Source organism: Notolepis coatsorum (genome assembly GCF_963971535.1).
Source record: "Notolepis coatsorum genome assembly, chromosome: 12".
Taxonomy (NCBI): Eukaryota; Metazoa; Chordata; class Actinopteri; order Aulopiformes; family Paralepididae; genus Notolepis; species Notolepis coatsorum.
The window spans coordinates 56194213-56215973 of NC_140176.1; the positions used below are offsets into that span (position 1 = coordinate 56194213).

A 21761-nucleotide genomic window follows, 5' to 3' on the forward strand; every position below is an offset into this window, starting at 1 on the left:
GGTAGGTCCCCTGCGGCTACATGTGTCATTGGGTGGAGGTGCTGCTGCCATAGTCTCCACGGTTTCATCACAGACATGGGGGGGGGGGGGGGGGGGTTGTCAGCATCACATGGGGCATTTCTCTCTCTGCTGAAATGAAATTATCTCGCATAACTACAATTTCAAGGTCAATCCCCGCTAATGCAGTGGTAACGGGAACACTGATGACAGTAAGTGCGCTTCAGAAAAATAACTACACAAGCGTTCTGTGCAAGGCCTCTATCAACAGGGTCATCTTCCAAATCTTCAACGAGAACAGATTAATAACTCGTACATTTAGTCTATTCCGCATCTGAGACTGAGCTTCTCTTTCAGACAATGAATTCAGACACACCGGCACACAAACACACTACTGTGTGTAGTTGTGGGATGTAGCCTAATGTGTCTCTTTATCTGTCTCTGTTCCTGTGTGCAGACATGGCCAACATGTACACCCTACTGCGAGCTGTGTCCAGCGGCTTACCTCACATGATCCAGGAGCTCCAGGTCCATATCCACGACGAGGGTCTCAGAGCCACCAGTAACCAATCCCTGGAAAATGTTAGTATTAACACCACCCTGTGTGTGTGTGCGTGCGTGCTTGCTTGCTTGCTTGCTTGTGTGGTAGGTTATACATTCCAAGTTCATGTGATAATGCACAGTAAATATGTTGATGTAATTCACAGCAATTTGTTGTTACCGTATTTATATGCTTTGTTTTTGCTGAACCTGGGAGACCGGGGTCGGCCAATAGGAGTCTCAGTCGCTTACTGATTGACTGACTGACTGACTGACTGACTGACTGACTGACTGACTCCTCGTTGTTGAAACACGAATGCATGAGTGTTGTAGCTACTGACCAGACGAGAGCATCTGAGTGTTGTAACTACTGACCAGACGAGAGCATCTCAGTGTTGTAGCTACTGACCAGACGAGAGCATCTGAGTGTTGTAGCTACTGACCAGACCAGAGCATCTGAGTGTTGTAGCTACTGACCAGACCAGAGCATCTGAGTGTTGTAGCTACTGACCAGACCAGAGCATCTGAGTGTTGTAGCTACTGACCAGACCAGAGCATCTGAGTGTTGTAGCTACTGACCAGACCAGAGCATCTGAGTGTTGTAGCTACTGACCAGACCAGAGCATCCGAGTGGCTGGAGCTGCACAAACTCTTTAACAACAGCATATTTTGTATAATAGCTGACCGGCGTAAACAAAATGGCAACTTTGGTTCAACTTCAGGCAAAATAAAGCAAGATGCATGTCACGTTAACTTAGCACAGCAGTGTAGTGCATTTCTGACCGTAGCTAGCGTGCATCATCAGTTGCTTACATTGTTTTGCATCTTTGCTTAATTAACGTGTATTTGACACTATTTACGCAGTCTTTATTGAAGCAACGATGCGGCCCGGTGGAAACATTAGCTTTGTCTCTTAGTACCTTACGCTTAGCTTAATGTTAGTGACAGTGACAGATGCTAGCTGCTAACATTAGTGCCACCAACAGGCTGCGAAACTCTAACGTGTATCAATTCATCGTAAATGTTATAGCTTGGCTTCCTTTTGCATCTTAGCAGCAAAGCACATGTGGTGGGTGGTTGTGGTGCTTTAGTGGATTCACCTTTGCTAGCCAGTAGCCCCCAAACTGTAGTGCATGCATCAAGTACCACTGAGTGTTAGACATAGGATATACAGTACACATAGTTCACCAGAGATATACTGTATATGTCCCGATTCCCCACTGTTCTCTTCTAGCAGTGGTGGCATTGCTCCTAAATGTAGGGGAAGTACTGTAGTGAGCTGTGTCACACTGAAGCCACGTTACTGATATTTACTTATAGTATACTTATTTTCTCCATCCGTGTTCCTACACTTCTTTTGTTCTCTCTCTCCCCTTCCTCTTTCCCTCCTTAAGCAGATGCCAACCCAGTTTGTTGAGTCGGTACTGGAGGTCCACAGTAAATTTGTTCAGCTCATCAACACGGTCCTGAACGGGGATCAGCACTTCATGAGCGCACTGGATAAGGTATATTAACCCCCCCCTGACTCCTGAGGCCATGCACGGCTTTAGCCAGACAGGAGAAGGAATTACCAATGACAGGACACAGCCACAAGATGGCGAAAGTGAGAAGAGTTGAAAAGTTCAGGCTTTTACTCAACAACATGGTTTTTTGAATCTGTTGTTGGTGTGATCGTTCTCTCTCTCTCTCTCTCTCTCTCTCTCTCTCTCTCTCTCCCCCTCCCTCTCTCTCTCAGGCATTGACGTCTGTGGTGAACTACAGGGAGCCTAAATCCATCTGCAAAGCCCCTGAACTGGTGAGCAGACACACTCTCACACACACGCACACACTCTCACACACACACACACGCACACAGGGTCTTGACCTCATCTCACTTGCTTGTGTGTCTCCACGCAGCTGGCCAAGTACTGTGACAATCTGCTCAAGAAGTCTGCAAAGGGAATGACGGAGAACGAGGTGGAGGACAAACTGACCAGCTTCATCACCGTCTTCAAGTACATAGACGACAAGGACGTCTTTCAAAAGGTGCCCCAGACACCACCCCTCACCTCCAGTTGTCTGTCTGTCTGCCTGTCTCTCCCCCTGTTTCAGACAGATTCAATTATGTATCTCTATATGAACAGTATAGACTCACACCATCAGTACAAAAATTATTGTGATATAATAATACATTTGTATCTATTTGGGGAGGGGGGGGGGGGGGATTCTCTGATACAGATGCCCTATTTTAGCCTGGTGGTATCAGACCAATATCCCTCGCCGATATCGTTGCATCTATAAATTCAATGCATAAATTGGTAAATTAGTCAGGGCTATAGCTTCAAAGGGACCTTATAGTGGATGACAATGAACACCACAACATCACAGGGGAAAGACAGAAAATGAGAGGGCAGGAAAACTGTGCCCCTGGGTTTATGTTGACCAGAGCTAGACAAAAAACAAAGAGCAGTAGTGCCGAATAGAACCTTGTTCCAGTTCTAGGAATGCCTTGACATGCTTTTAGTCTGGTCTGATCTTTTATATGGTATAGTACTACTATTCCAGTCCCCATCTGGACACCAGCAGGGAGGCAGCTGGCTTGTTAGTGTCTGATGTTAGTGTGGGCGTGAGGACATCTCTTCTTCTCACTGCACTGGTGCAGCTGACACGAGGGGAGCTAGTAGTAGACAGGAGGGCACTGGTACAGCTGACACGAGGGGAGCTAGTAGTAGACAGGAGGGCACAGCTGACACGAGGGGAGCTAGTAGTAGACAGGAGGGCACAGCTGACACGAGGGGAGCTAGTAGTAGACAGGAGGGCACAGCTGACACGAGGGGAGCTAGTAGTAGACAGGAGGGCACTGGTGCAGCTGACACGAGCGGAGCTAGTAGTAGACAGGAGGGCACAGGTACAGCTGACACGAGCGGAGCTAGTAGTAGACAGGAGGGCACAGCTGACACGAGGGGAGCTAGTAGTAGACAGGAGGGCACAGCTGACATGAGGGGAGCTAGTAGTAGACAGGAGGGCACAGCTGACACGAGGGGAGCTAGTAGTAGACAGGAGGGCACAGCTGACACGAGGGGAGCTAGTAGTAGATAGGAGGGCACTGGTACAGCTGACACGAGGGGAGCTAGTAGTAGACAGGAGGGCACAGCTGACACGAGGGGAGCTAGTAGTAGACAGGAGGGCACAGCTGACACGAGGGGAGCTAGTAGTAGACAGGAGGGCACTGGTACAGCTGGCACGAGGGGAGCTAGTAGTAGACAGGAGGGCACTGGTACAGCTGGCACGAGGGGAGTTAGTAGTAGACAGGAGGGCACTGGTACAGCTGACATGAGGGGAGCTAGTAGTAGACAGGAGGGCACAGCTGACACGAGGGGAGCTAGTAGTAGACAGGAGGGCACAGCTGACACGAGGGGAGCTAGTAGTAAACAGGAGGGCACAGCTGACACGAGCGGAGCTAGTAGTAGACAGGAGGGCACAGCTGACATGAGGGGAGCTAGTAGTAGACAGGAGGGCACTGGTGCAGCTGACACGAGGGGAGCTAGTAGTAGACAGGAGGGCACAGCTGACATGAGGGGAGCTAGTAGTAGACAGGAGGGCACAGCTGACACGAGGGGAGCTAGTAGTAGACAGGAGGGCACAGCTGACACGAGGGGAGCTAGTAGTAGACAGGAGGGCACAGCTGACACGAGGGGAGCTAGTAGTAGACAGGAGGGCACAGCTGACACGAGGGGAGCTAGTAGTAGACAGGAGGGCACAGCTGACACGAGGGGAGTTAGTAGTAGACAGGAGGGCACAGCTGACATGAGGGGAGCTAGTAGTAGACAGGAGGGCACAGCTGACACGAGGGGAGCTAGTAGTAGACAGGAGGGCACAGCTGACACGAGCGGAGCTAGTAGTAAACAGGAGGGCACAGCTGACACGAGGGGAGTTAGTAGTAGACAGGAGGGCACAGCTGACACGAGGGGAGCTAGTAGTAGACAGGAGGGCACAGCTGACACGAGCGGAGCTAGTAGTAAACAGGAGGGCACAGCTGACACGAGGGGAGTTAGTAGTAGACAGGAGGGCACAGCTGACACGAGCGGAGCTAGTAGTAAACAGGAGGGCACAGCTGACACGAGGGGAGCTAGTAGTAGACAGGAGGGCACTGGTACAGCTGACACGAGGGGAGCTAGTAGTAGACAGGAGGGCACTGGTACAGCTGACACGAGGGGAGCTAGTAGTAGACAGGAGGGCACAGCTGACACGAGGGGAGCTAGTAGTAGACAGGAGGGCACAGCTGACACGAGGGGAGCTAGTAGTAGACAGGAGGGCACAGCTGACATGAGGGGAGCTAGTAGTAGACAGGAGGGCACTGGTACAGCTGACACGAGGGGAGCTAGTAGTAGACAGGAGGGCACAGCTGACATGAGGGGAGCTAGTAGTAGACAGGAGGGCACTGGTACAGCTGACACGAGGGGAGCTAGTAGTAGACAGGAGGGCACAGCTGACACGAGGGGAGCTAGTAGTAGACAGGAGGGCACTGGTACAGCTGACACGAGGGGAGCTAGTAGTAGACAGGAGGGCACAGCTGACACGAGGGGAGCTAGTAGTAGACAGGAGGGCACAGCTGACATGAGGGGAGCTAGTAGTAGACAGGAGGGCACTGGTGCAGCTGACACGAGCGGAGCTAGTAGTAGACAGGAGGGCACTGGTGCAGCTGACACGAGCGGAGCTAGTAGTAGACAGGAGGGCACTGGTGCAGCTGACACGAGGGGAGAATGAGTCTAACAACTCTTATTATTACTATTTCTATGATCTTTTCTGCCTGTGCTTCCCCTCCCCCTCCTCCATGCTGCTATGACACCTGAATTTCCTCAAGGGGATTAATAAAGGAACCCTAGTCTTGAATATAAAATGGCTTTTTTATTTTATTTATTTTTTCCACTTTTTCTCCTGTTTTTCTCAGATTTTCTCCCATCCCAATTTAGTCGTTATGCCAATTCCCCCCTCCCCTTCCTGGTCGTTGCTCGCATTTCCCCCCCACTGGTCGGTCTAGGGAGCCCTGAAGTCTATCAGATGCTTCGTCCGAGACATAGGAGACAGCCAGCAGCATCTTTTCACCTGCCAGCGAGGACTCTCATTGGGGAGGTGTAACGTGTGGGAGGTCACACTACCCTCACCATTTCCCTCCCTCGCTGTGCAGGCGCCCTGGCCGACCTGTAGGAGTCGCTGTTTACAACGACCAGAATACCACCCCACCGGCTTCCCTCCCGCTGACACCGCCAATTGAGCCAGTATGGCGGCCGGCCAAGCCGGAGGCAAACGTTGACAGCCGGATTCGATACCAGTGTCTCTCGCGTTGGTGACGAGCGCTTAGTCCGCTGCGCCACCCAGCCGCCATAAATGGCTTTTTAAGGGCCATACATAACCAGTTTGATGATGTGTTTCATCACATTCTATCATATTTAATATCATATTTTGTCCTGTCTACAGTTTTATGCCAGAATGCTGGCAAAGCGGTTAATACACGGCCTATCATTGTCGATGGACTCAGAAGAAGCCATGATCAACAAACTAAAGGTAAAATCACATCTTCACCTTGTGTTTCATGAAAGATAAACACCTCAATAGAGGCATTGAACTGACTGTTTGTGTAGTTCCAGCATGGCTGCCTGTAACCACTGTTATACCATAGCCTGGGTGAATATTCTTTTCTGATTGGCCGGCAGGTTGTGCGTTAAAACCGTTTAATGCACATGTAGTTCGGCTCAAGATTAATCACTGTTCTAAATCCATCCGCTACCCAACCTGTAACCATAGCTGGCTTGCTAGCCACACATCTCATGGTCCCCAAATGTATAACCTTTTTTCCCCACATCAAATATATGCGCGGTAGCTGTATCACAGTCATGGAGAGAAAAGTCCTTGCACAAATATATGTAGCCTAGTCTACTAGTCACTCTGTCTAAAGTGTGTTGATATACAATAGTATATTAGACTACCTCTGGTATAGTGTCTCTGGGGCAAGGTTTACAACAATGTTCCTGACCAGGTAGGTGCTTCATCTCTCTATTCGGCAGACTGGAAAAAACTTTGACAAGATCCAGTAATAAGACACCAAATGGTTTTTGTTGATACATTTTTCACATATCAACACATAACCGTTGTTTTGCACATAGCAACCGTTATCTCTTCCACATTGCCATTTACAAAACAATGGTTGCTATGTTACCGGCAATCATGTTGGAAGACAAGAGAACTACACAAAGATTCTATACAAGGCCTCTATTGAAAATCACTTAAATGTTTTCTCTTAGCCTGGACTGGAACCAGTGTGATTCAGTTGATCGTCGGTCATGGAGACGCTCGTTAAATCTACCATGTCTCTCTCTCTCTCCCCCCCCCCCCCCCCCACCCCCCCTCCTTCCCCCGCCTCTTGGCTTTCTCGTGCCCCGACACCTGCAGCAAGCATGCGGTTATGAGTTCACCAGCAAGCTCCACAGAATGTACACAGACATGAGCGTGAGCGCTGACCTCAACAACAAGTTCAACAACTTCATCAAGACCCAGGAGACCGTGGTGGACCTGGGAATCAGCTTCCAGATCTACGTATTACAGGTGAGGAGAGAGAAAGACAGACAGACGCATAGACAGAGAGTCAGACAGACGGACAGGAAGTGGAGGATGCTGAGGGGACAGATGAGGACACAAAAGTGGACCTGATTCTGAGCTTCTGGAGCCACGGGTTAAACAGGGTTCAGTTCACTTTCAATTAAACATTTTTAACAGATACTGCAGTTTACGAGAGAACAGCCTTTATCATGTACTTGTCAATGGATCAGAAAGTACAACCTTTTCATGGCAGAATCTTTTTGATGTTTTAATAAATTATTATAATAATTTTTTTAACACTCCCTGAATGAATGTAATGTAAGAGACAGAGGTGTGTGCGGCTGAAGGACTGCTTGTTGCTAGGCGCTCGGACCACAGCTCTGATCTGCTTCTGCATTCTGTACATTTGTCCATTTGTCCATTGATTTAGTTGGTTGGTTTGACCACTTTGCACAGTCTAGACCAGGGGTTCTCAAACCTTTTTATACCACGACCCCATTTTATTTAGGTTTTTTTTGGGCGACCCCACACTTAATAAGAAATATCAAAATAAAAGCGCACGTTGTTGAATTTGATCATGCATATTTATTAGAAAATGAAATTACAGCACTGTTATCAATGAAATGTATGAATATTATCAACAAAAGCAACGGAATTGTTTCTGTATACACATTTATAACATATTTATCCAAACCCCCTGATTCTGCAGATCAATTATAATTTGAAGCCCTGTCCCTGCACAATTAGGACATATCAACCCACCGATCAGTTCATTCAAAACGTGCTACATGAACTATCAGCCACTGCCCCACTGTCCAAACACTCCTTGCATTTTCTTGCAAGTGACAACTGTTGTCGTATTTTCTATGCGGCTTTTACACACAGGTCCGCGTTTTGACAGGTCCCGCGGAGAAAAACGATGTCAGGAATGTTGGAGCATGTGATGCATCTGAACCAATCACATTGTCAGAAATCTGCACCAGCCAATGGGAGCTTGTTGTTTGTGGCAAACCTCCCTACAACAGTGCCTCATATGATATTGGGCAGAGAGCGACCGCGCTGAATTTAGGCTAAATCTACAGGCGCAGCATGACAAAGTGTAGTAAAATAAACATCTAAATGTGTATTTTGAACGTTTCCTTTCCACTAATCTGAAGGAAGACATGTTATGGAAGCAAAATAGCTCAATAGCACTAGATTCTGCCTTTCTTTTGCCAGCATTTGGAACACGGCCAGTCAGTTTTTCCTCTTGGTCTTTTTTAGTTTTTTTGTTGCCAATGCGCTGTCACCTACCCACGACCCCACTTTGGGTCGCGACCCTTAGTTTGAGAATCGCTGGTCTAGACAATCATGAAGACAACGTAGTGGCATGCGTCTTAATAATGTCATGATGAATCTATGACACTGTCTGTCCTTGTTCACATCTAAACTAATAGTTTATCATCGTTAATATTACATGTGTATATTGGGGAAAAATAAAGATTTGCAAGACTGACAAAGAACATCAACATATTAGTAACAACCAATTGTCTTTACAGCATTCTATCTGCCAAGTGCCTAATATATAATGTTGTGTATATTGCGTGCTTGCAGGCAGGAGCCTGGCCCCTAACGCATGTCCCCTCCTCCACCTTCGCCATCCCCCAAGAACTGGAGAAGAGCGTACAGATGGTGAGTCGGCTCTTCCAGGGGACCGCTGGGCGGGCCATAGCTGATGGTGTCAGAGTAGGGCTGGGCAATATGGACTCGTATACATTTTAGTCAACTTTTTTCTTGTGTGTGTATATATATATATATATATATATTTAGAATGTTTTATGTTGTCAAGTTAGAAAAGGTCTATAATGTGTATGGTGTCACATGCTAAATTCTTAGGTGTCATTGTTGATGAAGGCCTTACATGGAAAAATCATATTGAGCTAGTTTGTAATAAAAAAAAAAAGTTATGAAATCATATGGCATTATTAGAAGGATTTCTTCTCTTGTAAATCGCTCCTGTCTTTTGACACTTTATTATAGTTTGATATACCCATATTTATCACATAGTAATATTATTTGGGCCAGTACTTTTCCTACTTCTCTTCATAAACGTTTTATATTGCAAAAGAAATCCACAAGGCTTGTCACTACTTCTAATCACCATGAACCATCTGCTCTTTTTAAGCACCTTAAAATACTATCAATCTTTGATATTAATGTATACCAGATATGTATTTTTATGTTTAACTGCACTTTTAATTTAGATTTATTTCCTATTTTCCATAGTTTTTTCATATCAAACTCCAGTATTCATTCATATCCAACAAGGCAATCAAACAATATTCATCGTAATTTCTTCCCCACATCATTAGGTCAGTTCAGTATAAGATTTAGAGGTCCTACTATTTGGAATTCAAAACCCTCCATAATACAAATTTGCTCATCTATTTCATCACTCAAATCCGAGCTTAAATATGCATTATTAAATGAATAGTTTCAATCTCATAAAACCATTAATGTCACTTTATTTTACAGTTTCATGTTAATTTGTTTAGACTAATTATTAATGTTGTTTTTGTTATTATTATTATTATTATTATTATTATTATTATTATTATTATTATTATTATTATTATTATTATTATTATTATTATTATTATTATTATTATTATTATTATTATTACTTTGATTATTATTGTTATCATTATTATTATCTTAATATTATGAAAATTGTTTTATGAACTTATTTCACTTTACTTTTGTTCTTGTTTATTTTTTTTAATCCAATGATTTAATGAGTTGAGGCCCTGTATAGGCCCATCTGGGTCTCTTGCCTCTACTCAGCACCTTTATATACTTCCTGTCATGGTCAATGTTTTTACTGTTTTGTTGAAATGGTGCGAAATAAAGAAATAAAAAAAAATGCAAATTCTGTACAATAATTTGATGTACGGACCTCAGTGGTTCGCATCTGGCGCATCAACACCACCGAAGTGGTAAAAAAAAATTTGCCCAGGATTGGCAGGTCTGACTTCTCAGCCAGTCCTACATGAGAGGATGGAGTCATGGTGTAATTGCCCCCTTTTTTGTGCTTTTCTTTACAGTTTGAGTTGTTCTATAATCAGCATTTCAGTGGGAGGAAGCTAACCTGGCTGCACTACCTTTGCACAGGTACGGCAACACACGCACACACACACACAGTTCTTACATTTTACATTTCCCATTTGACTCAGTCACATCAGTGACCTAAATCTTCTGTGTATTGGAGGTGTGCATATGGATACCACACTGAAACTGGGAGTCTGAGAATTTCCCCCCAAACTAAAATCCGATACCAATAGCTGTGTGTAACATGGCAGTCATCAAGAGCTGTGTGTAACATGGCAGACATCAAGAGCTGTGTGTAACATGGCAGACATCAAGAGCTGTGTGTAACATGGCAGACATCAAGAGCTGTGTGTAACATGGCAGACATCAAAGCAAAGCGACTTGTTTTTCTGCATTGTTGGCACATAGAAGCATGTTAGATCTCTCTTAATAGCATCTAATCTATATCATATTCCCGATAGTATCGGGTATTGGCCAATACTTAAAAGACTAGGACTCCGATTTGGTAATGAAAATGTGTTGTCGAGTGATTCCCTACTTCTGTGTTTTCAATGTCATTGATATCCCATAGCAGTAGGGCCTGACTTGAAAAGGATTCTTGAGGTACTTTTAATAGGGTACTTAAAAAAATAGAAAAAAAGAATGTACACACACAATAAAGTTTGTATTTCAGGAAGTCGAGACATACTTGCTAGGTTGCACGCTCTTGCCTTCGACCAAAGGCACTGGCATTAACAACTGGAGTTGGTCCCCAGGCGCCCACTGCTCCCAAATGCAGAGGATGAATTGCCCCGTGGGATGATAAAGTAGAACTACTTGCACTTTTTTTTTTTTATAATAGCTATTTAATGGATAACACTGTATTGTTTTCCCTTTTTGTCTCATTGCCAGTGTCAGACTCCACTAGTCTAAACTGTTTTGGTGACTTTTATGTTCGTACCTCCTTTCACTGTTTCTCGTCTGTTGTGGTCAGTATTATCATTATATTCCCAACTCCATTTAAGACCAACTTGCATAGACGTGCTTCTTGTGTCAGAGGTGTAATCCATTTTTTTTTTTTTTTTTTTTGAGGGAACGCTATTTTTAGCAGCACACAGAGAAAATGAGTCAGTTTAAAAACACAACATGTAGGCATAAAGGTAAAAGTCACCACAGTAGCAGTTTAGACTTTGATGCTGGCAGTAAACCAAAGGTAAAATGACACGTTCTTTAAAGGGGTACTTTCACAACCGGAATCCTATTGTTCTGTTGTGAGGAGTACATGTCATAATTGGACATTTAACTCGCCAACGTCTTCTGTGTCTTGAGAGCTCAGCCGCATCGCCGGATGACATCACAGAGAGGAGAACGGACCTCTAGCGAACGGCAGATACTATTTCCTCAACTGTTACTACTAATTTACTACTGTTGAAAATAGTTTAGGAAATAGTGTCTGCAGTTCGCCAGAGGTCTGCTCTCCTCTCGGTGACGTCATTAAGGTTGAAAATCTGCAATATGCCCCTTAAAATGGCTACAACTGAGTGATAACCACCATATTTCCATAGGGGAGACTGATGCACTGGTTACATCCAACACAGCACCTGTCCTAATCCAAGTAATCACTGGGTGCTTAGACTGCTAACGACAGCCCCCACTGCTCAACGTCATACCCCACGCCCCCACATCCAGCCCCCACAAACGCAGCACTTAAAGGATCTCGGTCTAATCCCGACATAGATTCCAGATTCCTAGAGAGTGCACAGTACAATGGATATTGTTTTGTGGGGTTTAGCCTACATGTTGGACACACCCTGTCAGGAATTGGGACTCTAATTCACATAATTTTTTAAAGCACTTTTTTGTCCATTGACACAGTATTGGGAGATGTGAGCAAACCATGCACACTTAACCTCAGAGTAGTCGGTGGTGCATTGACCTAGTGTTGTTAATGTAGATTGAACGGTAGGATTTACAGTATTATAGAATAATTTCTCCTCTGCTTTTAGACATGGACACTTTCTTTTGAAAGTGGTTATCAATAGTTAAAGGCAGCCATGTTGGAAGAAAGAGAACTACACAAACATTCTGAGAGATAGAAAATGAATGCTATGATGATCACAATCGGTAACCATTTTATTTGCAGAATACCGTGAATGTACAGGCTTTTGTTTTGGTGACGGTGGTGTAAAGACTACTCAACATCTTAACGACGGGACCACATAACGTACAGAGTACAAACTACCACAAGGACATCATACAGTATAACTAACACTGCTGGGTATATAATTTTAAATTTTAAGGCCTTAAAAGGTATTAACAGTTTGAGTGCCAGCCATTAACATTGGAAACCCCGTTAAATGCCAGCACCCACTTCAATGATAGCGTTGTGAACGCATAATCTCTCTCTTAAATTATGGCTATGTGTCTAATCTGCCTGTCGTTTATCAATGACTTGTTTGCAGTCAACATTGTCAAAACGGATTGCTTTTTTATCGGTTCATTTTCGTTTTATAGCATTTTGAAAAGCCCTCGTTTTCAAGGAAAATATATAGATTCCGTGATAAACGGCATTTACTGGAATATTCTAGCATACACAAAAACGTTGTAATTTTTCGGCCTATTTATGAATCGTTTTCAAATAAACGCTAGATTATCGATAGTATATGTGTACTTATGCACGCTATAGAGGCGGGCTGAAAAATATATTCTCATTTCCTCATCAGCGATCACCGCTCAGTGGCGTGCACACACACACACACACGCATAGGGCAAAAGCTTATATCTCTGTGAAAACAGGTCTGATTATCCTAAGACTGGTAAAATTAATTCCTTACCTGAGATCAGATGTTATCCAAAAAGATTATTCCAATTCCTGATCGCCATTCCAAATATCGATCACGCTTATTGATTACAGTGTTGGTACTGTAAATACATAATCCACACTGTTCTGATGGCCGGCGATCACTTGGTCTCTTCAGTTGGCTTGACGGAAAAGTAAAATGAGCAAACTGATCACTCCCCCTGCATCAGTCTAAAGTAATGGGGTGCAGTTACACAGAGAGAGACGATAGGGGGAGGTATCTTCCCAATTGAGCTCAGAGAGAGACTGCAGCACTAACCCGAGGCTCGATTGATGAAATATGAATTCAAATCGCCAATAATAAAATTAAAATAAAAACGACAAACAAGCGCTATATAGCGTCTGGGGCACTCAAAGGTCGGCATGAACTAATGACAAAAAGCGTCCGTGGCACTCAATGTGTTAAGGTATAAAGTATATTAGGCGGGCAGACCAGCTGTCGGGAGATTAAACAACAGTAACATTTAAACTTTTCAGTGCCCCTGGTTTTTCTCTGAACATAGTTTATTGTATATTTTCATACACAGCATTTTCCCACAAAAAAAAAACATATCCCTAAAGACTACAGTACATACTGCACCTTTTAAGTTGAACGTGGCGTACAGTGAAAATGCCTGACATGATGACCCAGGTTATACAAATGAATAAAACCGCAAATAGTCTACTGTAATTCATCATTGGGTTGTAAACATCATGCTTACCTCTAGTCTGCACCTCCCTCTTGATGTACCGGTAACTGATGCTGACGGTAGGACCAACATGTGTGTCTCCGACCAGGTGAGGTGAAGATGAACTACCTGTCCAAGCCCTACGTCGCCATGGTGACGACTTACCAGATGGCCGTGCTGCTGGCTTTCAACAGCAGCCAAACGGTGGGCTACAAGGAGCTGCAGGACGGCACGCAGATGAACGAGAAGGAGCTGCAGAAGACCATCAAGTCCCTGCTGGACGTCAAGATGCTCAACCACGACTCAGAAAAGGTCAGAGGGCGCAGAGTGAAGAGCTTTCATTTAGATGTTTTACTATATGTGCAGGTAGCGGCTGGCTCGGTTGTGCATCCTATTCACTTTTACTGACCAGCGGTGACCTTTTAAAATGAACACATGGATGGTGTTGTCTGGATATTGTCATTGTCTTGTGTGATGTCATTGGCATGCTGTTGTACATCATGGGGTAATTGAGCCTGATTATTCACAATGGGGGACTAATCAAGTATGGCTGCCCCCATTCATAATGTCACTCAGTCCTCCTAATCTACCCCACAATGATAAGCGTTTAACACATCCTCAGTTAACTAGCATCAGCGCTAATTAGCAATTTAGCAACCACAATTTTGAGCTAATGTTGGCTACCAAATGCTGGTAGCTACTGTTAATCAAAGACCACCTGTGATTAACACTGACTAGCATTAGCTGTAATATTTGGTAGTAGATATAGCAGCTCTACTGTTGGGTTTGCAAATGTTAGTGATAAAGCTTCCTAACAGCCAAAGAGCAACGATAGTAGATAAGAAGAGCTAAATATGAAAATTAAACTGTTCTGATCTCCTAAGTGGGCGGGACTTTTACACTGAGACGCTATTCGTTTACTGTGAGAGCACTTGTCTCCTAAGTAGGCGGGGCCTTTACACTGGTGCTATTCGTTCACTGTGAGAGCACTGGTCTCCTGAGGGGTGGGCAGTAAGCCAGCCAAGGCCGCACCTTGTGTAGCTCACGTGATGACTTACAGGAAATTACTTGGAAATGTCTCCTTTCTGAACTGTCTCTGCAAAGAGGATGCAAGTCGAGATGCTTTGCATTGTGGGATAGATGGACAATTTTGAATGGCCATACTTAATACAGTCCCCATTGGACCATGGTGACTACATCATATCATTGTAGCTATTGTTCGTAATGACTTTCTTTTGTTAGCATTAGAATGTCATTACTGCTGATATGTATGACACATCCTACACATAACATATTTGAAAATTATTATTATTTATCTTTATAAATACTTATATTGTTTTATGGTGCCATACTGTAAATGCATGATTGTAAAAAAGAATTGTACTTTCCATTTTTGCCCACAGGAGGAAATCGAGGCTGAATCTACGTTTTCACTAAATATGAGTTTCACCAGTAAAAGAACAAAGTTCAAGATCACAACGTCGATGCAGAAAGACACGCCGCAGGTACGACACTGTAGCAGGTTAACTACCAGAATCTTCTCTGTTCTAAAAATCCCATTCAAAGGTGTCTCTGGAATTAAAAGGTTAGCAGTAGTCTAGGGATGACTGACTGATCCCAGTATACAGGGAGTTGCAGTAGTCTAGGGATGACTGACTGATCCCAGTATACAGGGAGTTGCAGTTGTCTAGGTGAGAGGAGATGAGATGAGTGCATGGATGCCCTGTCTAGTACTCCACCCACTAATCAACATCCAGTCAGGTTGTTCACTGATGGAACGACTGATCTAAATCATAACAGTTGTAGCTACAACGACACACCCTGTCAGTTTCTGCCACCTTACTGTTTTGACTCTGTTCGCCTCCTTCTGCCGTCGTCTTTGCTCTGCTTTGAGTTGGAGCCGACTCTGTCATCTGTTCTGACTTTGCGAGCGGTTTGATCATGGAATGCGTTGACACTTTGGCTTCATTGTCTCATGAGAAACCCACATGGATCACTGGCAGATAATCTCCTCGTAGTTCACAGGCCAGAGCGAAGCACGCAGCCCACACAGACGCAGTATCGCAGCTCTGGCTCCATTTTCATTGCCTTGGTATAGAATTATGTTTGTTAATCTTATTGTGGTAGTCATTTTCTCATAAGAAATGATAATATTTCTGCAAGTTTCCCCTGGGGATAACATTTTGATTGATGTCGACCGTTTTTGGCTGCCACAATAATATAACATTATGTGGAACGACATTATACAGACTATTAAATTATTACATTTTAATCTAATTAAATCCCAACCTCCCATTGCATTTTCTAATGTAAGTTAGAAATAGACTTCATTTGTTTGTGTGGCCTTTGCTGAGTACAAGTATTTTAGCCAGTGTGCAAATTATTCCAAGTCAAACACTAAGCAATATTGTAACTCTTGATCTTGGGCTATAGGTGAAACTGCTAAATCTAGTTTGCATGTTCAGTTGATGTAATAATCCTGGTATTGGGCTGATACCAGTCACACTGGTATCAGTATCGATGCACCTCTATTCTCTATGGATATGATAAATAGATATAATATGTGTGTGTGTGTGTCCACAGGAGATGGAGCAGACTAGGAGCGCGGTGGACGAGGACCGTAAAATGTATTTACAAGCTGCTATAGTGAGAATCATGAAGGCCCGCAAGGTGCTCCGACACAACGCCCTCATACAGGAGGTGAGTGGGCGGTGGTTCCAACAGCTCCTAAACCGGCTAGAAGACGATGTCATAGCTGCTTTAAAAGATGATGTCATAGCCACTCGTTGTTGACAGTCTGATGTCTTTGATTACTTGGAATAGCTTTAGGTCAAAGGTAGATAGTTGTAAATAAGAAAATCACACAAACGCACGCACACTTACAACACAGTGGGGAGTTCCCAAGTTGTGAGAGAACGCAGCTCGGTCAAAGGGATATGTTGGAAACTAGGTGGGGGAGGCTTGAGGAATGCAGGTGGGCGGGGCTTGATAAATGCAGAGGGGAGGGGCAAGGTGTGTGTGTGTACAAGGGGCGAGGTGGGGAGGCGTGATATGTGGGTGGCAAGATAACGGACAACTTCCAACTGCCTTCAGAGCAAGGTGGGTGCCAGGTCAGTAGGCTATGAGAGATCATAGTAAATTAAGCATTTGTATGGATATAATGTATGTATAATGTATGTATGGTATGCATGCGTGGCTCTAAGCATACATGTGAGAGAGAGCAATGGAGAGATAAGGTGGTGGTGACACAGGGATGTGTCAGGAATCTCTGGCTACCCCCCCCCCCCCCCCCCGGGACCATGTTGGAACATGCACACCCTGGGAGAACTCTGCACCTTCCTCTCTGCTTGTCTGCTGCCAGCTCCAACACACACACACACACACACAGTATTGTATTACTTGGCTACATTAATTTTGTGACTCCCAACCTTAACCCTAAACCTTAACCTAACTCTAAAGCTAACCCAAAAGCTAACCCAAAAAACTGAAAATATCAAAGTGTGGACTTGCCAAAATGTCCTTACTTCCCCCAAAACATCCTCACTTCAGAATTCAACCAGTAACAACTAACAAGTCCTCACAAGTATAGTAACCCCACACACACAGAGCCATGCATGCAGATGTCTAGTTGCTTGAAGCGTGCCTTAACGCACACACGCTATTCCTTGTGTCCTGCCTCTTATCAACACCACTTTCTCCACCTCCTCCTACTTTCGCGACCGACGAGAGAAGATTTGGTCTTGAAGGGAGCTGTAAAGTGGGCTTTTGTCTGTTTCTCCGCCAGCCTTTACCGTCTCTTCTCACACGCTGTAGCCGTCCCCCTCCCCTCGGCATTCCTTGAGTGCAATTACATACATAGAGCTTGGCTCACCAGCGGAGTGTGCCGTGTATGGAGTGGGCTCCGATGGGGTTGTTTGTTCATCGCTTCAGAACTGCAGTATATCTCAATGTTTCTGATGATTATCACTACTGCCTGCATGGGAGCAGAAAAATAACACAAGAAGAGAGAACATCTCGGATGGAACTGCAGGCCTTGTGGCCCGAGAACTGACTCTGTGGGAGATTGGAGGATCGATGAGGGCTGGCTGTCACACCACGCTTATTTTACATGCTGCTAAACCCTTTAATGATGTGTCAAGTCATGCCTGGGTTCTCACGGTGTAACAAGTGAAAACAAAGCAGGTACAGTGTGCCGGGCGAAGACGTTTTGCAACGACAACGTAATAACATTATATTCACATTTTTGTAAAGAAGCAACCACAGCTAGGCTGACGTGTCAAATAAAGGCCATTCTCAGGGCGCTGTTTAGCTGAGACATTAGCACTAAGGAGTGTTTCTCTCTCTTTTATTCTTGGATAGTCAGTATTTCAAGTTCTCTGGGTGAGAAGACTTGATTCACGGTCAATACAAGTTCCAGCTTGTCGCACTTGGTCCTTCTGTGTTGCAGAATGGCTGAAATAGAGGATACTACTTTCATTCAGCATGATAGTAACATTTCCTTGTTGTTCTTCCTGTCTGCAGGTCATCAACCAGTCCAAAGCCAGATTTAACCCCAGCATCAGTATGATCAAGAAGTGCATCGAGGTCCTCATCGACAAGCAGTACATCGAGCGAAGTCAGAGCTCTGCGGACGAATATAGCTATGTGGCATAAAAACAAAACAAAAAAAAACAATAACAACCACAAAAGCTGAGGAGTGCCCACACACACACACACACACACACACACACACACACCTGACCGGCCGGCGCAGGTTTCAATACGAAAACAGACTCATTCATCTATTCTTTTTTAGTTTTGGACTGTCGCTGTCTCGGCGTGCGCCCCTGGGGGGAATCAAAGCAGGACTGTTGCCTCCATGTTGGAAGACAAAACAAAAACTTGTCACAGAGTCGCGTCAAGACAGACAGCCAACCAACCAACCAACCAACCAACCAACCAACCAACCAACCAACCAACCAACCAACCAACCCACACAACCGCCCGTGAGACCCCGCCTCCCATCCACTGACTCCTGCCCCTCCCCACCCCCCTACACACCCACCCATCTGATTTTATGCTGTTTACAACATCACCAGTGCCACGCACCTGTGCGTCAATGAAGAAAACTAAAAAAAAAAAGATGCCTAATAGCTATTTGAGCGCAAAGAGGAGATAAATACACCTTGTCGACTTTAACCGAAAACGAGGAGAAAAAAAAACCGAGGAAAGAAGCGAAAAGAGAGCCGAGACATTGCTGAAATGTCGGTGGAGAGACGAATACAAAACATACATGCTTTCTTTTCTCACGTTTGCAGTTGTTGTGTGTTTCCTTTTTTTCTTCCTTTTTTTTTAATGTAATGAACTTAGAAGAAAAAAAATATTGTAATAAAACTGGTATAACAATTATTGTATCTACTTTCAAATGTAAAGACAACAGGAGAAAAAAAACAATTGAGGTGACAAAGATGATCCTGCTGCTTGTCAAATAAATTAATAAAATCACTGAGGGGTTTTATGTAAACGTTTGCCTTGCGTGTCCCTGCTATGATGATTGGTTGTCGACTGGATTATTGTACACATGTTCTGTACACGTTTGTTTTTCATTAGTCTAACCGTGGGAGTGGGACTAGTCACTAGTGGATCGCAACTAAAGGTGAAGTAAACATGCTTGTCCTGTTCATTCCTCAGAACCGGTATTACTAATGTTAACCTCTAGGGGGAGCATTAGAAGAGGCAATGTGAATGAATGAATGAATGAATGAAAACCTGAGAAAGACGTTTGTCTTGTTTCCATCAGGGTCCCCCATTTTCAATTCATATAGACATTTATGACATACACAACATACATGACATTTATGGCATAGGGACATATAGGTATTTAGTACTGATACATTTGTGACATAAACGGTATTCAAATATACAGTACTGTTACCCCTAGATCCTGACAGAGTATATATGATGGGGAGGGGACTGTACATTAGGAGGGGGTGGGTGGGTGGGAGAGAAATATACATACGGCGGGGAGGAGACTGTCTATTAGGAGGTGGTGGGGGTTTCGAATTGCAGCCTCCCGTAGGTGCTCTTTGTGTGTGTATTGAGGTGATAATTACCCCTGGACTACCAACCCTAGCATAAAATGCTGATAGCAATTATAATGAGTGGTGGGCGGATGACAGATTTCAGTGGTGGTTGGTCTCCAGGCTATATACATGACAGGCCTACAGGTATTCAGTACTTTAGTACGTTATCAGGGTCCTCCATTTTCAATGAATCAGGACATTTATGACATACAAATGAATGATCTTCCTGACAAAGTCATGTCCTTCACATTATTGGACACATGAAGTGCTGAGGGGAGCCACCGTACCTCTGAAGAACAGAGGTACTGTATCTGTATGTCATATGTCCTGATGAATTGAAAATGGGGGACCCTGATGTAAACAAGACGAAAGTCTTTCTCTGGTCGGCATCCCCTTAACAATTGTGTGTATTGAGCTGTACTGTATTGTACCCATTCTGCAATCTGTTAATAAAGTTTTCAATCAATCAATCAATCAGATACCAAATTATGAGATTTTCCTGGCACAATTGATGCCATATCAGGGCTATTTGGTGGAGATATTAGTGTTTTACAGTGCAGTCAGTGCAGCTTTGGTGTGTATAGTACAGGCCATTCTTACTTTAATGTAGCTTTGCACACTGTTTTCAAGGTGCACGAGCATTCAAGTTGATCTCCGGGTCGTTCAACGTCATCTATGTTCTGTGTGGGAGTGAGCGAACAAGGCTCAACATTCACACAGTCAACCATGAGAACCACCCGTTTCCCTTTCGCCACAAATCTGTCCAATTGCCTACTCGTCCACATCTGTCCTCCTGACCTGACTCCTCCGATTGAACCCTCCCATGTCCATAAGAAATAATTGGTATGCAGAACGCACTCTTTCTGTGTATAATATATAGGTGGATGGCAAATTAGTGGGATATTTGATGTTACCTCCCTCTTTGAGAAAAAAAAACAGTTGGAGTAGAGTTTAGCCTACTAATAATCTATTCATGTATTTGTTTATTTTTTACTACTGTATGCATGTGCACTTGTAATAGCTTATTAGTATTTGGCCATATGTGCAGTAGTATCACTGTTGCCTGTGCGCTCTTTGTGCAGAGAGAGCTGGAGAAGTTTCTCTAAGTGAGTGAGTCAACACTACTTGTGGTCACCAGCACCCACAGGGAGACGCCACCCAGCTCTGCTGCTGGGATCCGAGGACCCAGAGACATACATCGACACTGTCTTCTCGGTGGATGGACAGGTGGTTTCAACAACCCTGTACCGTGGCGTTCGTACAACAAGACATCTTGGAATGTTATTTTCACCGTCCAACATCTTGAGGATCATGTCATTGTTTTGACGCGGCGGCGCGCTTCTTTATGATTGGAATTACAAAGTATAAGAAGACATGAAAGTGACGGTGTGTTTCGGGAGGACCCGGGTGGTCGTGCCGTGTGGAGATGGGAATATAAAAGTGCACAGCCTGATCGAACAAGCAGCCATGAGATATAAAAAGGCAATCGCCAAGGTAAGCGCTATGTTTTGGTTAACATTTCCCCAAACGGCAGCCCTGACTGTGGGTGTGGGAGCTATAGATCTACACACTATCAGCAATATGGCTATTTTCCCTGTTGGGAGTAAGAAACGGCGAGATTCGATATAGATTCATAATGGATGGATGACTATTGTTCGGTTTGAGTGACGCGAAACAAGCTTTGCAACAGCATTTCTAGGTGTTATTATCTTGCAAATCGTCCAACCAGAGATAATGCTTTGCTCATATCATAGCAATAGCTTATTAATACTGTCTTTAACGGTCGCAAAACAATAATATTTGTGTTAGAAAGTGAGAACATGTATACTCTATTATAGCAGGGTAAACGTGTCCAACCAACAGGTAATCTTCTCGGGGCAGCATGGACACACACAACCGTGATTGTGCAAGTGTCACGCCGTAACTACTGCTGCACGTATATCTTTCAAACTTTACGTGGAAGCTCTGGCTGCCTGGCAGCTGTGTGTGTGT

At 44.2% G+C, this 21761-nt stretch overlaps 1 protein-coding gene across 3 annotated transcripts in view; it reads left to right on the forward strand.

The window, feature by feature from the left end:
* Positions 1 to 19215, forward strand: part of cul2 (cullin 2) — a 49132-nt gene extending 29917 nt beyond the window's left edge. For 2 of the 3 annotated variants that reach the window (XM_084326155.1, XM_084326156.1), the window contains exons 10-21: positions 455 to 579; positions 1932 to 2042; positions 2273 to 2332; positions 2434 to 2562; positions 5995 to 6081; positions 6967 to 7119; positions 8707 to 8784; positions 10197 to 10263; positions 13817 to 14019; positions 15111 to 15212; positions 16291 to 16407; positions 18229 to 19215. In XM_084326155.1, the coding sequence (XP_084182281.1) occupies positions 455 to 579; positions 1932 to 2042; positions 2273 to 2332; positions 2434 to 2562; positions 5995 to 6081; positions 6967 to 7119; positions 8707 to 8784; positions 10197 to 10263; positions 13817 to 14019; positions 15111 to 15212; positions 16291 to 16407; positions 18229 to 18360 (1364 nt within the window). In that variant the 3' untranslated portion in view covers positions 18361 to 19215. The remainder of the gene's footprint in view (positions 1 to 454; positions 580 to 1931; positions 2043 to 2272; positions 2333 to 2433; positions 2563 to 5994; positions 6082 to 6966; positions 7120 to 8706; positions 8785 to 10196; positions 10264 to 13816; positions 14020 to 15110; positions 15213 to 16290; positions 16408 to 18228) is intronic. The other variant, XM_084326157.1, reaches the window with a different exon arrangement.
* Positions 19216 to 21761: the final 2546 nt, after the last annotated feature.